This window comes from Leguminivora glycinivorella, chromosome 1 (assembly GCF_023078275.1).
Source record: "Leguminivora glycinivorella isolate SPB_JAAS2020 chromosome 1, LegGlyc_1.1, whole genome shotgun sequence".
NCBI lineage: Eukaryota > Metazoa > Arthropoda > Insecta > Lepidoptera > Tortricidae > Leguminivora > Leguminivora glycinivorella.
Genome location: NC_062971.1, coordinates 22,666,357 through 22,682,987, shown reverse-complemented (window position 1 = coordinate 22,682,987; position 16,631 = coordinate 22,666,357). Strand labels below are relative to the sequence as shown.

The window sequence follows — 16,631 nt, the reverse complement described above, 5'->3', positions numbered from 1 at the left end:
CACATTATCCGATCCGATATCGGATGTCGGACCGATATCCCATACATTACAGACGCCATCTTGGATTTTTTCTATTGAAATCCTTCCGATATCGGATCGGATAATGTGAAAACGGTCTTAAACGGATGGTCGAGGCTTATATCTCTCCATGTAATTTAAATTGGTAAGAACTTACATTAATTTAAACCGGTAAGGCACTGCTGTCGCGTGTCTATATGGCCTACACCTACAGCATCATGTATTTTTAGTCATTGATCGACATTGACATGGAGGTTAATCCGTTTTCAATATTTTATATTCGTAATCACGGAATGTAGAGCCAATTCCAATCAAATATACTCTTAACTGTTAAAAAAGAAGTCGAAAAAAAATGGATTAAATAATGTAGGTTTATGCTAATATCAATTATATTGCAATGGAAATATTATACTGTATTAGATGAATGTAGTATTATAACCTACTTAGATCGTATTTTTTTTAATTTTTTCGACTTTTTTTTTTAATACTACGTCGGTGGCAAACAAGCATACGGCCCGCCTGATGTAAAGCGGTCACCGTAACCTACGGACGCCTGCAACTCAAACAGTGTCACATGCGCGTTGCCACCCCATTAGAAACTTGTACATTCCCCTTTGCTGTGTTAAGTACACAGCAAAAAGGAGTGTACATGTACAAGTTACAAGGAGGGTTCGGGTTGCCGACGACTCAAAGGACAATAGACGGAACAAGTTAGTTCCGTAAGTCCTCCCGTCATCAGCACACCGCACCCTCGTTGAGCTCTGGCAGCCTTACTCACCGACAGGAACACAACACTATGAGTAGGGTCTAGTGCTATTTGGCTGCGGTCTTCTGTAAGGCGGAGGTACTTCCCCAGTTGGGCTCTGCTCTAGACTGATTAACTTTATGAGTTTTTTGATTTGATAAAGGATTTGCATGCGTGTCTCATGAATATGTACAAATAATTGATGAACACGCCTCGATTTTCCTACATCTATTACTTAATAATTACCTACCGACCCTTATTATACATAAAGTAGGTCACATACTTTGAATACTTTTTGTGGAATTTTATATCACGAACGGAATTAAAAACAAATGAAGATGTTGTGAATATTGTTCTTCTGAGACACACATTTGAATTTTCACCAGGATTGTGTTTAGCGGTTAGCAAATCAACAAGTGAGACATCTAGAGGCCTAACCTTTTTTGACCTTAGAGTTCTAGATAATTTTTACTGCGTCGTAAATAAAACTGTTCCATTTGAAATCCTGATATAAGTAATGCAGCTTAAACTCTAATCGGCTGATTCGGCAGGCAAAATTAGGCCGTCCCTTTCGCACTATTTGTAAGTGCGATATCCCGACGTCCTGATGTTTTATCGTTTATCGCGCGAAAATGCTATCGGTGCAGGGCCAAGTAGGCTGAAGCTGAACAATCGTTTATTATTAGGCGAACGATACGCATATGGCTCTAAGGAAGAGAAGATAGCTACGGTAAGCTATGGACCGTGAACAATTGGCATCCTGTCTATGCGTCCTGTGCCCTGTACCATATTTCACGTAATTTGGTGAGCGATTAGTCATTATTTTAACGCCCAGTTCAGCAACAAGGAAATCGATCATTATTCATTAGTTTCGAATATGCAAAATAGTTTAGTTATTTTCTAGTTTACTTACCTAATAGTTAAATAAGTAAAAGAAGTGATTTCCACTTCGTATATAATAGTTAGCGTCCGTATTATTAGAAGTACTGAAATGTTTCAATCAGTCTCATGTATTGGTAACTACGTGTACATAGTACGGACAAGTACAAATCTCTACTGAATGACATCAGATGTATTCTGATATTAGAGTACATTCGAGTTGCCCTTTTTGTCTAAAACACCTTGTCAATACTGTCGTATTTATTACCTAGTCCGATTCGATATATCCTTTACACGAACTGAACACTGTTGTTATTTATTCTATAGGATACATAAATTTGTTAAAATGTATTCAGGCCTTCTGATGTCTCGGCTCCCAATAGTAATATTTTATGTCGCAATCCAGAAGCTCTACTATGGGTATGCATTTAAAGTTGCAGAATATTACGTTACTCGGTGACGAAAATGACATTTATTGTATGGAGAAACTGAACAGCGCCCCCAAACGGTCATTTAGTAGGACTAAAAATTACTAGCATTTTCCGTGACGTCTGTAGTGGCTCAGGGTGGCGTGACGTCTGTAGTGGATTTTTGAATGGTAACCATTTGATTTTGTGAATTTCGTTCAATAATATCTCCACTACTAACGATTTAAATTCTACTTATAGAATCGAAAACGAGTGCTTATTTCCACTAGATTTAAAATTATTAGCCGTCCTTTTACAAAAATAGCATTTCGACGTTTTCCACAGACTTACGAATGGCCGAATGGCGAATTCGTGGATTCGAAATTTAAAATTCGGTCCCCTGGACAAACTTGGCGCTTGTGGGTGATACTCGTACGTAGTAGATCCTTTCATTGGTGGCTGTCGTAACACTCGTAAAGTCCGAGACATTTGGTAAATGTTGTAATTATTCGACTGTCTTGTTAACGCAAGATGCTGTAGAATAGTTTCTGTAACATACAATCTACAGAGTAATTTACTGTTAATTTATCTACTTTGGCATAAATTAACTTGTTAGAATATTTTATATCCTAATTATAACAAGTTTATTGTTAATGTAAATCATATATTATTTAAATTACAAATAAAGCGCTGTACAATTTCGTAAGTTCTATGTATCCCTAGTAACTTTCACATTGATTGCCGCCGTAACATAGTATTTTAGTAAGGTACAGCGGGACAATTTCAACTGGGGGACAAATGCAAGTGATCCATTTTTTTCCATGTTTGCATTGTTAAATAGAGTGCCCACTGGTTACAATATGACACGCATGTTCAGTGGATACACGTGGAACTTAATAGTATAATAATGAAAGGATCAGTTACAATTGCCCCCAGTCGGGATTTGCCCCGCTAAACCTTACACAAATTCCTTCCTTGGACACATATAATACTACCGTATTGACCAAGTGCAATTTGATAAACGCTACGGATAAATATGCCTCTGAACATTTCCAAGAGCCTCGGGCCCAAATCACAGCCGCCGGTTGCCTATAGCCGGTAGAGCCAATTGACCTTGACTTTGATTGTACTCGTAGCCCGCAAACTTAATTGGTACAAGTATTATGTATTTAATAATGGTATCTCATTTTTTTTTTTTTTCAAATATAATGAGTCAAATCTCCCGCATACGGTAGATATATAGTCCAAATTAGTTTCAAGGTCGCGGTATGACGTTTATCAAATCTCTGCTCCAGTTTGAAGCTGGTGAATGATTGGTCAAGCTAATTTGCGAATTTAATTACATGTGATTATATAGAAACATGTCGAAAGTGACGCAATCATGTATGAGGCTTATTGTTTAGTTAATGTACTAATATATAGGTACACGTATTTAGATAAGGTTACTTAACTAATAGTTGTTACGACAATTTATAGTTAAAAATAATTAAGATCTTTGTATGTAGCTGAAAATTTTGCTTGTTTAGACTAACCAAATTATGAATAATAAACCATTATGAATATATGGGAATCGTTTATGGTCAAATTTTATTTGTACACGTACTTATTTTGGGATAAGGTGCAGGCATTACTTAATAATAATTTTATTAGGCGTCTCTAATGGCCCTCTCGGATCTAATCTAAACCTTTTTGTTTTATGTCATTAGCGGTATGCAAATGACCATAATGAGCACAAGATGGTAGTACAATGTCCAGCGGGTTATGTCACTCTGTTGCAATGTTAGTTCACACTTGATTTGGTTTCAGTGCACGCGCGCTCGTGATTCGCAGCTTGTACTCCTAGTTTACATGTACTTTGCATTCTGAGGCGCGATACTAATCTTATCTTTGTCCCCGTATCGCACTAGTCAAATATATCTAAATTTGGATGATATGCCTTATCCAAAAAGGCAATGTAGGTTTTAACTATAAAACTCCCTTGAGACTCAGACGTATTTAAAAATAATCCTCGGAAATGGAGCGAAACACGTCGAGCGTTATATCGACTTAATAGGTGAGTGACTCACTCACCTATTAAAATATTTAAATAGGCAATGTAGGTAATTAAATAGGTTCTATTTGAGATATCTGGCACGTAGGTATTTAACAAAGTGGCAATTTTAACACAAGCCAATATGCAATAATTATGTATATGTAATATTCGTAAATCCTATAATAATTATGAGTTAAATATGAGACAATATTTGGACGTAAGTATATATTATTATTTATTATTAATCAGATCATTGAGCTTAAGACATCTATCAGTTTCATTATCCTCCTTGCGTTATCCCGGCATTTGCCACGGCTCATGGGAACCTGGGGTCCGCTTTGACAACTAATCCTAAGATTTGGCGTAGGCACTAGTTTTTACGAAAACGACTGCCATAGATGACCTTCCAACCCGAAGGGTAAACTAGACCTTATTGGAATTAGTCCGGTTTCCTCACGATGTTTTCCTTTACCGAAAAGCGACTGGCAAATATCAAAGACATCTATCAGTTTATCAGAGCTAATAAGTTTTCAGTCGAAAGTCAGTAAATCGTTTTAATTCGGTTCAGAGTTAAGTTAAGTTACTAGATTACAAGGTTTACAACTTTAGTTACTCTCTTTTACCCAGTGGGCTTGTGCGAATGCTACTCACTTATTTAACATCGATACAATCTGAGCATGATTACGATCGAGCTTTGATCGATGCAAGAATATGGTTTATATTGTTTTAAATATGTATGAGGTTCGTTGCGTTAGCGGAAAGGTAGCCAAGAGTAATGTCTAGGAGATGTAGCGCTCTAGCTAGAACCAAATGGAGTTTCACAACTGCAGTTTTAACGTGGCTTGCTTAATGTGTTTTTCCCCTCACTAGCTGGGAAACACGTGTTTTGTCCTTTAATACCAGCGGGTAAAAACGCATTTTATCCACTAGTGGGTAAAGTAATTTGACCTTGAATAAAGTCAAAATGATCTTGTTATATTTAATTTATGGTTGTTATCACAAATCTGTGTAAAGAAAACACATTAAGTTTTTCTTTTAGTTGTCATTTGTTCTGCTACTTAACGAGTATTCAGGGTAATAGTACATATTTTAGAATCCTGAAGCATCCTACTGATCTGAAACTCCCACTGTGCAGTAGTTGTTGTTACAGTTCTGTTTTATCGCCCCCGCAGTTTCATCAATACCTTGCTAAACTTCCTAGACGGTTTAAACTTGACGGCACTTACCTTACCAACTCGTGTTGCATATTTAAAGGGTTTCCCAATATTTCTGCCGCAAATTAAACACGGACCATAAATATAGAGAAATATTTATGAAATGATTTTCCGACACTATCAGATCACAGGCGTGGGCTAATAACCTACCCTGTTTTAAATATAGTGTATAAAGCTAATTGAATTTACTAAGTTGTATGTTAACTATTTTATTTGCGGGTACTGGCTAGTCCAAGCAATAATATTGGACGCGGCAAAATTTTTGCATTAATCAGAGGGATTGCCATTATTAGTAAACATTAACATTGTCATCTATAGAATGATGGGAATATTTTGATACCATTGTGTTTCATAAAGCCTAATTTAAAAGTAAAAGTGTGTTTCATAAAGCCTAATTTAAAAGTAAAGCTTGCCCGTTTAGTATTCATTATTTGATTTATTTCTGTATTTTCTGCTGATGTGAAAGCAAACATTTGTTTTATATGTAATAAGTTATTTATATCCGTAAAACTTGTAACTCATAACCTCTGCTGGCTCATGTTACGTATGATTACTTTAGTGGCATGCTTCTAGAATCTAGACCTTCAGATGTTTTGAGTAATCATTTAATCTACCGCTTTCCATCAGGCGGGCTGTATACCTGTTTGCCATCGACGTGGTATAAAAATAAAAATCTACATACACACAAGGTACCTACGTGACACCCAAGGACTTGCAAACTTTTCAGAGTGGGCCATAGAATATAAATAGACATCTTTTTCGATTTACGATTCCGCTCATTGCTCAATTAACACCGTTATTTATCAGTACGATGGATATTTATAAGTGTAAAAATGAAAACCGCATTGAGATTTGCATAAGTAAATCAATTGCGTATGCGCAGACGGGCGGCCGGTGTCGGAGCTTGTACCAAGCCTTTATGTAGGGCTTATTACGAAACCTCTAGGACAAATTGCTAGTCACGTGAACTTGCCATTAACGTTTTGTAAACGCTTTAATTGAAAGTCTATGGGATCGTTTTATCTCAAAGGTTTTCAGAATATTTCTTAGAAACGATTATTAATTTTATTTTCTAAATGAATACAGTCTGCAGTTTTTTGAACAATGCAGTCAAATTAAGAATCTAATTTAAATATCAATTGAAAGAAAAGATCAACATTTCAACCTCTTAATTTAACCTAATGTTGTCAACTTTCAGGGCTTGTAAATTAATTATCACTTCTTAAATTATCTAAATTGTTAAAAATAATTGAACATGGGCATTTTCAGAATTTGGGACCCCCCAATTAGCGAAAGTTGTTAACAAAAATTAACTCACTGTCAGTTTTGTGACGATAATTAAGCAAATTTCAATAAAAATATTGTTTTTGCGTTAATTACATAAACTTTAAGCGATAATCTACATTCAGAATGTGAAAAAAGTAAATTTTTACACAGATTTTATGCTTAATTGTCGTCACAAAACTGACAGCGAGTTAATTTTTGTTAACAACTTTTGCTAATTGGGGGGGGACCCAAATTCTGAAAATGCTCACATAGGCAATGATTTAATGACTCACAGTATGCACAGAAATATGTCAATTCCTCGTTTGCTATGAAGGAAATCGCCCGTGTGCACTGTGCATGCACGCACGTGCTCATATCAGTCGAGCCAGGGTTCATACATATGCCGCGCAGACCCCAGCCGAGGTCAGCTCAAGTTCAGACACTTGTTTTGGTCCAAACCAGTCCGACATGTGAACAGGTTCTTTACGTAATATTTCCGCGGTTTCACTCGTGTGTGAAACTTATTGGCGGGATGTGTGGTTAGTTCGACTGCTGAAAAAGTGAAAGGATATGGGAACAAACATAGTTCCAGAAGGACAAGATATCAATGAGAGGTACTTAGTATAGTTTTGTAAATGAAAAAATGTACACGTTGGTAATATTTATCCAAAAAAAACTATTCGCAAAAACTTACAATAGTTGTACAAAAAACGACTTAATTATATTAAGCTTTTTTGCAAGATAGGGAAACATAAAAGTATATAACGATCTGAATAGTTTTTATCACTTTAATTAATTAAACAAATATGTTGTAAGACCTCCCAGGGCGTCGATAGATCATTAATCAGCTACATGTTCTTTATGTTAAAACTACATTGTTTAATTTAGTTGCCTAACAAGAGATTTGGGTTGGTCAAGAAAAGGCGTGCAGCCCACATTCATACTGGATTCCTCACCCGGATCAGGTCTGGATTACCAAACATCGGATTGCAACTGTTTTGAATATTGCATTGACACCAACGCAGGAATTTTACAAATTATTCATTTTTTAATGTTCTCCAAGTAACATTAGGTCGGTATCAGGCCGCTGACCGAAAACGGAAATACTCAATATACTCATTCTCAACAACGGTCTTACAAAACTATTCGCATTCGCTATTGCTTGTATGAATATTAATATACTAAAGGTTTGGTTGCCTTATCGGCCATTACCGCTGTATTTGAAAGTATGTAGGTATGTGGAGTAAGGCCGCGGAAGACCACCAGCCGTGATTACTATACCAATCGATTCAGACGTTATGATAGAAATAAACGATTGTCGAATAATCGTAACGTTACGCTTTCAACCAATAACGGGCATATTAGCGTGAGAAGCGAGTAAGTTTTGTTTTATGGTATAGGAGGCAAACGAGCAGACAGGTCGCCTGATGGTAAGCGATCACTGAGTTTAACACTTTAACGATGTTGTAACACCTTTTATTTTAGATGCACCCATAAGTATTTTTAAAATCGGGACTTAATCGCGTATAATGCGCGCCACGGAACGCCATTTCTACAGTAGAAAAGTGCGTGAAGCCATTGAAATCAAAAAACATCGCAATTTCAATCGGGACGAAGGTTTTAGGATCTCATCCACATGGAATCCTGTCATTAATAAATGTAAGCCGAAAATAATATCGACAGTCGTTAAATCAAATATCGTCAATGTTGTATGTCGACAAAGTAACATCCCTAGTGCGCAAACAGTTCAAGTTGATAATCAAAACCAAGTGCGGGTAGTTCGATAAACTCGCGCGGCTGTCAGAAGGTGTTGATGTCATTTCAAGCCAGTCTTCTCCGAGACCACGGGGACAACGCCGTCCTTGAAACGTTGGAGGTCAGTTTAATATGTAGTTATACGCGATTAAGTCCCGATTTTAAAAATAATGATGTGTAATAATCGTGAAAGTTTAAATCAGTGTCACCCATAAGTAATTAGAAACGAATCTAATTTATAGGAACCATTTAATTAAAGGCTTGTCAAGTTCACGTTTCATTTGTTTACGACCATTTACATTTAATTTGATTAGGTACGTTCTTTTACCACTTCAACCTTCATAACTGCTATCAGAAATCGTCCTCGTGTTAATCAGATTTAATTATAACATACTGGATAGTAAAATTAATCGTATCCTTTGTTAACGGTAGTGAGTTTGTGTGTCGGCATTAATCGAAAACTATTTTAGTATTCGATTGAGTAAATTTAATTAGGTAGGTGTGGCAATTAAACATCATATTGGTCAGCCTAATTCATGACTTAAAATAGAAATCGCATATTACTACATACCTACTCGTATGAAGAATAGGAATTTGCTCATATTCAAGCTTATAATAATACGGTATGTTATTGATTCGGTGGATAACTAGTAAATAATTATCTGATTTACTACATTTTAAATACTACTCATGTAATTTGTTTTACATTATTAAACATATTGTCTGAGTTCCACGGTAAAAATGCTTGTGTTTTGGGCATTCACTACTCAGATAACGATATAATACAATATATAATGTATAAATACTCAAATACATAAAAAACATTCATAATGCAGGAACAAATACCTACTCTGCTCATCATACATATGCTCTTACTGGGATTCGTACCCAAGACCAACGACATATTTCTGATAGGCAGGGTCACTATCCACTAGGCCAAACTAGGGCAAACTTGATCGTTTGAGTTCAAAAAATTATGATAACTATGACTAAATTTTATGGAGTTAGGTCAATTGATTTATTTGGCCCTAAGTGCCTTTTCACATTATCCGATCCGATATCGGATGTCGGACCGATATCCCATACATTACAGGCGCCATCTTGGAATTTTTTTTATTGAAATACTTCCGACATCCGATATCGGATCGTATAATGTGAAAAAGGACTAAGGCTAGCTGGCAGAGAATGCCCTTTAGCATAAAATTCGCCCTTTATATTTTGTTTACTGTGCAATAAAATTTAAATAAATAAATAAGTAAAATGAGTAATGCTATTTCAGGCACTGGTGGTGTGCGCGTGCGTCGCGCTGACGACGGCGCAGTACAGCATAGACTATGGCTTGGACTACAGCGATAGCTTCGCGCCTACCAATTTTGGCGGGCCGCTGCTCAACTCGCTGTCGGCCGCCGGCGCGAGGGACCCTAGGGCGAACACCGGTAAGTCGCCAGTGGGCGTAACACACTGGAATAGAATAGATTTGCCCGTCGGATCTGCCCGGCAGATGTGCCCGGCGGGTACTTCCGTCCGTGTGTGGCGAGAAATAGACTAATAGACACAGATTTGTCCGCGGACGGGTACCCGACGGACAAATCCGTCTCTATTTCTCGCTTTACCACACGAGACCTAAAAAAATTAAAACGGGACGGGGTCTAAAAATGTTTTGAACATTTAGTACTTTGCTTGCAATTTACTCATTGCTTATATGAGCTGAAGGTAGAGCTTCGTTATTAGGTCAATTAAATATGATTCAAACTCGCATTCGGCAGTTTATCGGTACACAATTAGTAAAATTACCAATGAAAATAATTGCGTGCATTTTCGCGTTGTAGCAATATTTGCCGCGCCTAAATCTAGTCACCGATCAGTTACAAATATCAAAATGTTAATCTATGGAACTCCATATCTAACGAATGTCAGCGTATTTAAAATCATTTTAAGTGACAAGTTTGACCAAATGGTTACAACAACACACAAGTTAAGCCTAAATATAGCTGTCTCGGCACCAACTACGAATTTGTAGCTTTTGGTGTCGAGACACTCGGTCCGTGGGGCGGCGGTGCGCGCGGGCTCTGCAGAGAGCTGGGCAGGCGGTTGAGAGAGTCAACGGGGGACCCTTGCGCGGGCAGTTTTCTCGCGCAAAGGATTGCAATCGCAATACAGCGCGGGAATGCTGCTTGCGTGATGGGTACCTTGCCACGCGGGCAAGATTTATTATTTTAAGTTTTATTTTTAGGTAGTTTTAGTTTATTACGTTAAGTTTTATTTTTAGGTAGTTTTAGTTCATTATTTTAAGTTTTATTTTGTAAGTAGGTTATGTTCAGTGTCTTTTGTATAGATATATTTTTAATTTGATTGTTTTATATGACAATAAAAATCTTACCTAGTTAAGCCTTAGTGCGAAATAAATAATGACATTAAATAAGATACAGAATCTGTTGGCGGTAGGTTTAACTGGTTTAAACGCAAGCCAACCTTAGAACCTACCTACTCGTCATGACCAACTCAATAGTTTGTATTTCAAAGTAAGTAGAAACTAATTGACCTACAATTAAAAATCAAGTGCTATCGTAAATGTCAAATTACTATGAAAATATAATGCTTATAGCACTATAAACACTTAATCACTAGGTATATCGACGCTGAAGTTGCTTATGGCAACTTTAAGTTTTTGCACAATTTTAATCGGCTTTACTCTGTAGTTTATGTTTCAACTACCTGTGTTACTTAAATAATCTACCTACCCATGTTAAGAGGATACGGTAGCGAAAATGCTAAAATGGAAAGCAGCCCCCCTTTCAACTTGGGAATTTTAGTTAAATATACAAGTGTTATTAACTAGATTTATCGAAAAAAAATTGTCCATTAAGAACAACTCAGTCAAAAGATATTTCAAAAAAATCTTTAAAATCGAGGTTCCGCTCTCGACTCTTTTCTCCTTCAAAACTTACTCAATCGGAACGAAATTTAAGAATCTGAATAACAATGAAATAATCTGTGTCGGACCGTTTAGCTTTTTTGGCTAATTGTTACCAATCTTGAATAGCACACCTTTTTTTGCGCCACAATGAAAAAGGCCGTTTTTGGACATTTTTGATTGGCTCTAGTCTTTAAAAAGAAGAATATAAAAAAAAATCAGAACGGTCCGACACAGATAAAAATGATAACAATCTGTGTTGAAAAAATCATTGCTCTATCTTCAAAAACCAGGGAGGAAATAGCCGAGAGCGTTTGTATGGAGAATTGACCCCTACCGTATCGTCTTAATTAAATTTTAAATTTGGAGTATATCCAAATAAGTTACCGTGACACTGTCATCAATGATGATGATGGTAGGCTGCAAACGAAATTCCTTGAGGGAAAACACAAACATAATGAGTTTAGGTTCATTAAAGAGACTACCTACTTGATAGACATGCAAATGCACTTAGACGGGAAGTACAATCAGATATAAAAGTGTTTCAAAAAAACTTTACTTCTTTAATGGTGTGTCTTAACGAAAAAGAAACATAGTATGAGCCACTTCGACGGTGGCTGGACTTGTAGCAAACCATTTTACTATTTTTAATATCACGTTTGCTGACGTAATTTTCACTATTTACTATCTTGACTGTACCTGACTAACCATGTGACTAGTTGGTAATAGAACCAGTAAGTAATTGATAAATGAAAATACATATATAAATTAAAATGAGATCACTGGCTATCTGCCCTAACTGAGTATAGTTAAAAGCTATGCTATCTATAAAAGCTGCCTGAAATGCAATGGGAAGCTAACATGTTAGTAAAGTTAAAAGCTACATAAGCTCACTTGGTCAAGTTGCACAATGCTAAAGGGCTTAGTAATGAGTTGAGTTACTGTAGCTTAGTGGACTTGACATTTCCTTATCATCGCGGTTTGTCTTAAACGGCTGTTGACTCGAAGCAATCATTCAAGCGCGAGGCGGATGGTGCAAGTGCCCTTGCCTCGTAAGTATATTTGGATTGGAATATATTTATCATTGTAATTGTTAATGGATTAATGATATTAATTTTGTGGAGATACAGATGAGATTTCTGTGTAATAAATAATGGTATAAAAATATTTAGGAATATTATACACTCGTGTATAAGTTTGATGGCTTGGAATTCATCATCCCAAAATTGTCGACTTCTAAATCTCTTCTAATTGAGTTACAATTCTGTTCTCGTGTTAGTGATTTGTATGGCTTGTTTTAGAATTAATAATATATATTATAACCAACACCTATTCTCAAAATACTAGTTTAGGGTATATTCCCATTTACAGAACAGGCTAGTCTCTTAGTAGTATGAGCGAGATATTACTAATTATCTGTATGTGTAATATTTGATAGTTAATAACAATAATAACACTAAATAACACTTAAGTAAATCATTTGATCGACCACGTTATGCAATCTTTTTCTATGACTTAACAATTTACTTAGATCAGTCGCATAAAACTAGACAGAACTTATTCGTTTGCCAATATTTAATTAGATAATAGCTTAATTTTATATGACAGTTGTGTTGGTGTTGCAAATAGTGTTTTAATCAAGACATAGAGCACTGCATCGCCCCTGGCTGTTATGAAAACAATTGCACTTCGATGGTTATCATAGCGGGTGTTACAAAATATAATTTACCTTAGTCCAAGTTGATTGCCATTTTACACTGGCCAAATTACTATACTTAAACTCCGATTAAGGCGACTTCATAGCTGAGTACCTAACTGGAATTTAATAATGGTCAACTTATAATTATATTGTCAGATGTGACAAAATAATCATTCGTTCTTGTAAGTGATATAAAAATTGTAGATATTTTAGAAATAACTACTTATGTATATAGTTGCAACGATATACATATAGTCATGCTTTAAACGTATTTATAATACATAGTGATAACATCTTAAGTATAGCAAATTTTATTGAATTAGACACAAACTAAAAATGTTGAACAGTTGAAGCAAATTGTCGGTAGGTAAACCAAAATCTACATAGATAATTATACTACGGGTTGATGTACTTGTATGTACCACTGTATGACGAAAGTTTAATAATTACGTTTTCAGTGTCAATGTCTATGTCATGGTTCTACGGAAATTACTATTATTACTGTTAACTGTCCCTTATTGTATTTTTCTCAAACATGGTATGAAATATTGATGTTATGTGCCTTATAATTGGCAGCGAAGTATGACGTTGCGGCTAGCACGATTGATAGATAATGGAATTTCATACAAACCTTGCAGGCCAAGGCCGGCAAAGTCTTCTTTTTTTAGGGTTCCGTAGTTTTTAATTTCCAAACACAGATAATTGTGACATAACATTCCAGGTATTTAGCCAATTAAAAAAAAAACTATAAGGGGCTTTATAGACGTGCCGACTGCAACTGGTACGGGCCCTAGACAATATTTGATTTTGGGTGCGTTTTCATACAAAAAAAATTTTTTTCGTTTTTTTTTTGATTTTTTTTTTACTTTTTGTTTTTTTATAAGCGTATACGGGGTACCAAAGGGGAACGAAAATTCGATTATTTTTGCGCTACCATCCAAAGTTACTATTTTCAGTAGACTTTATTTATTTCATACCATGTTTGAGAAAAGCACTATACATACCTCGGCGGGAAATGGGGTTCCCCGCCTCAGACCTATCCGGCCTCGCTTCGCTCGGCCGTCTATATGTCTTCGGCCGGCAACCCCCTTTGTCCCGGCCTCTGTAGTAATGTACTATTACTGGTTTAATATCAATGGTAGTCATATTTTGCTGTTAAAATAATAAAATTCGAATAAGGGTACCATGCATTGCAACAATTGTATACGTTACCACCTTTCTATGTAATATGTAACAGTTATTACGAAAAGTCGTGATCGTGTCCAAATTTCGTTCGTCAGGTATCAAACACACAATGATTATCGGCGCATGAAAGCTTTTAATCATAGCTTGGCTAATGCCAGTGAACAATTACGAGTGCTGTAACGTTTGTCGGCCTATAAAGAATGGTCACAACTCGTCAGCAACCATAGTTATCTGATTACAGAGGTTACGTAGAAATACGCTGAGTGACGGGTTGATTTGCATAAGGCGTCGATATGTACTATTTTTTTGTTGGCAAAACGATTTTTAAGGTAACAAAGGTTGTGTTTTATAGGAAAAAAAGTACTTGCGTTATATCCGAGAAAAATATTCCAAAATTTATTAGGCGGTTACTAGCGAAGTGGAATGTTAAAAATTCAAATTAATATAATAATTTTATTGTGCTCTTGGGGATAAATGCAAGATAGCATAGGGTTTAAAAAATTAAAAAGAACCTTCATAAAACGTGGTAAAAACTGCTTAATACCTTGTGTGTAGGTTTTTTATGAGTGGGATTATTAATGCATCCATTAATACGTGGTTAATATAATGGTCTAATATTACACTTGTCATTAATCCTTGGCAAGTTTCGTAAGTATAATTTGGATGTGTATTTATGTCGGTGCGACAAAGCAGTGGGAGGAAGTCATGCGCATTATACTTGGAGTTAATGACAGCTAACTAGCAGGCCTGTGCACAATAACCCATAAACATTGTTGAGAAATATTTTTATTGCCCGCCCAGGGGACTGAAGGGCAGACCCTTTACTAGCTTTGGTAGGGGCGTTGCTAAAGATCAAGGCCAGATTTTTAAGATAATTATTATTCTGTCATTAAGAAAATAATAATAAATAATACACTCGTGAAGCAAGACGTCTGATTATGATCAAGCTTCCACGTAAAAAAATACATTTTAAAATACACTTGAAATATATCTTCTTAAAATAGTAACTAGCTAAGTGCATCAAAACTGCATGAATTTTTAATAAAAGTAAAATAAATATAAAATATTATTGGAGTTTTTATAATTAATTAACTAGACCAACAAGGGAAATGCACAAATACATATTATTTAGAATCGGTGCCATGTTTCTAACCAAAGACTAATTAATTATTTAAAGCAATAGGTACACGGTTATTGAACAAGACGTACAAATAATATAACCTTAACTGGCTTTTCTATTGAGTAATATTAGAAATCTACTAACAGGATATTTCATTAATTTAATGATAAACGTGATCAATATTCAGATATTCAGTAAGTATATATTTACACAGGGACGGTTAGCTTGCGTAACAATGTAAATTGGTTTTGTGTCATCATTTACTTTAGGACCGATCCTGGTTATTCATGAATAAATTAAGTTGAAACTTAAGTATCTAAGAGTCTAAAAGAACGATTCTCCATACAAATGTAGTTACGCTCTCATTATAAAAGACTAGCTAGATAGCTCTGAAAATTGGTAGTTAGTTACAATATGACAAGGTATGTCTACACTGTCCTGTATTTTTTTGATGTAGGTTCAAATACAATCATCATCATCATTCATTTAAGAGTTGTACTCTTGTCGGTGGAGCAACTTTCATGTGTCGGTCTTCTGCCTTCCTTTCTACTATACTGATACGATAAGTATTATAGTTAAAATAACAAGTAATTTTTTTGTACAAAACTCGTTTTTGTCCTATTTCAGTTGTTTTATACGCTTGTGTAGTTAACAAGTACTTGGAATTTGGATATAAATAAACAGTCTAATACGAGCACGGGTCATACAGAATCAGATATAAAAAGTAGATAGAACACCGTTTCCCGACCAACTACGTCAATGTAGCTTAGCTTGTAGTTAAGCTTGCAAAGGGTATTTATAACTTTTTTTTCAAATTTAAAGTATTTCCATGATTTGGGCACCGAAATAGCAATCTTCGTAGGCACATGTGTCACATTTTCTGCTCAAGTAGCTGCAACAGCATGTCACTCGCCACACGACGGTTAGAAGGGTGCGATTGTCGGCCGCGCTCGGCGCCCAGCGGAGCGCGAAACGCGCAAGTGTGCACTGCCCCTAAGTAAATTCAATCTCAATTCATTACGAATACCGAATGTAAATATTAATATTATATTTTAAAGTAGTAGCCGCAGTTTGCTCGGGCTGTGTTTGTAACCCTCGACCCAAAAACAACGGGGTGTTATAAATTTGACGTGGCTGTCTGTCTGTCTGTATGTGTGTCTGTTTGTAGCATCGTAGCCCCCGAACAGATGAACCGATTTAGATTTGGTTTTTCTTGTTTGAAAGCTGAATTAGTCGGGAGTGTTCTTAGTCATGTTTCATGAAAATCGGTCCACTATGTCGGGGGTTTTTCCAAAATTTTAATTTTGTGGTTAGGTTATTGTTGTATGTATTGAGAAAAGGTTGCAGAGTAACTAACTAATTTTCCTAATTACAAAATAATCACAGCTGTATTTGAT

General features: G+C 35.9%; 1 protein-coding gene across 1 annotated transcript in view; it reads left to right on the top strand.

The window, feature by feature from the left end:
* LOC125227767 overlaps positions 1-16,631 on the top strand; it is a 50,397-nt gene that overhangs the window by 13,294 nt on the left and 20,472 nt on the right. Inside the window, exon 3 of the mRNA XM_048132093.1 lies at positions 9,596-9,752. Coding sequence (XP_047988050.1) covers positions 9,596-9,752 — 157 coding nt within the window. The remainder of the gene's footprint in view (positions 1-9,595; positions 9,753-16,631) is intronic.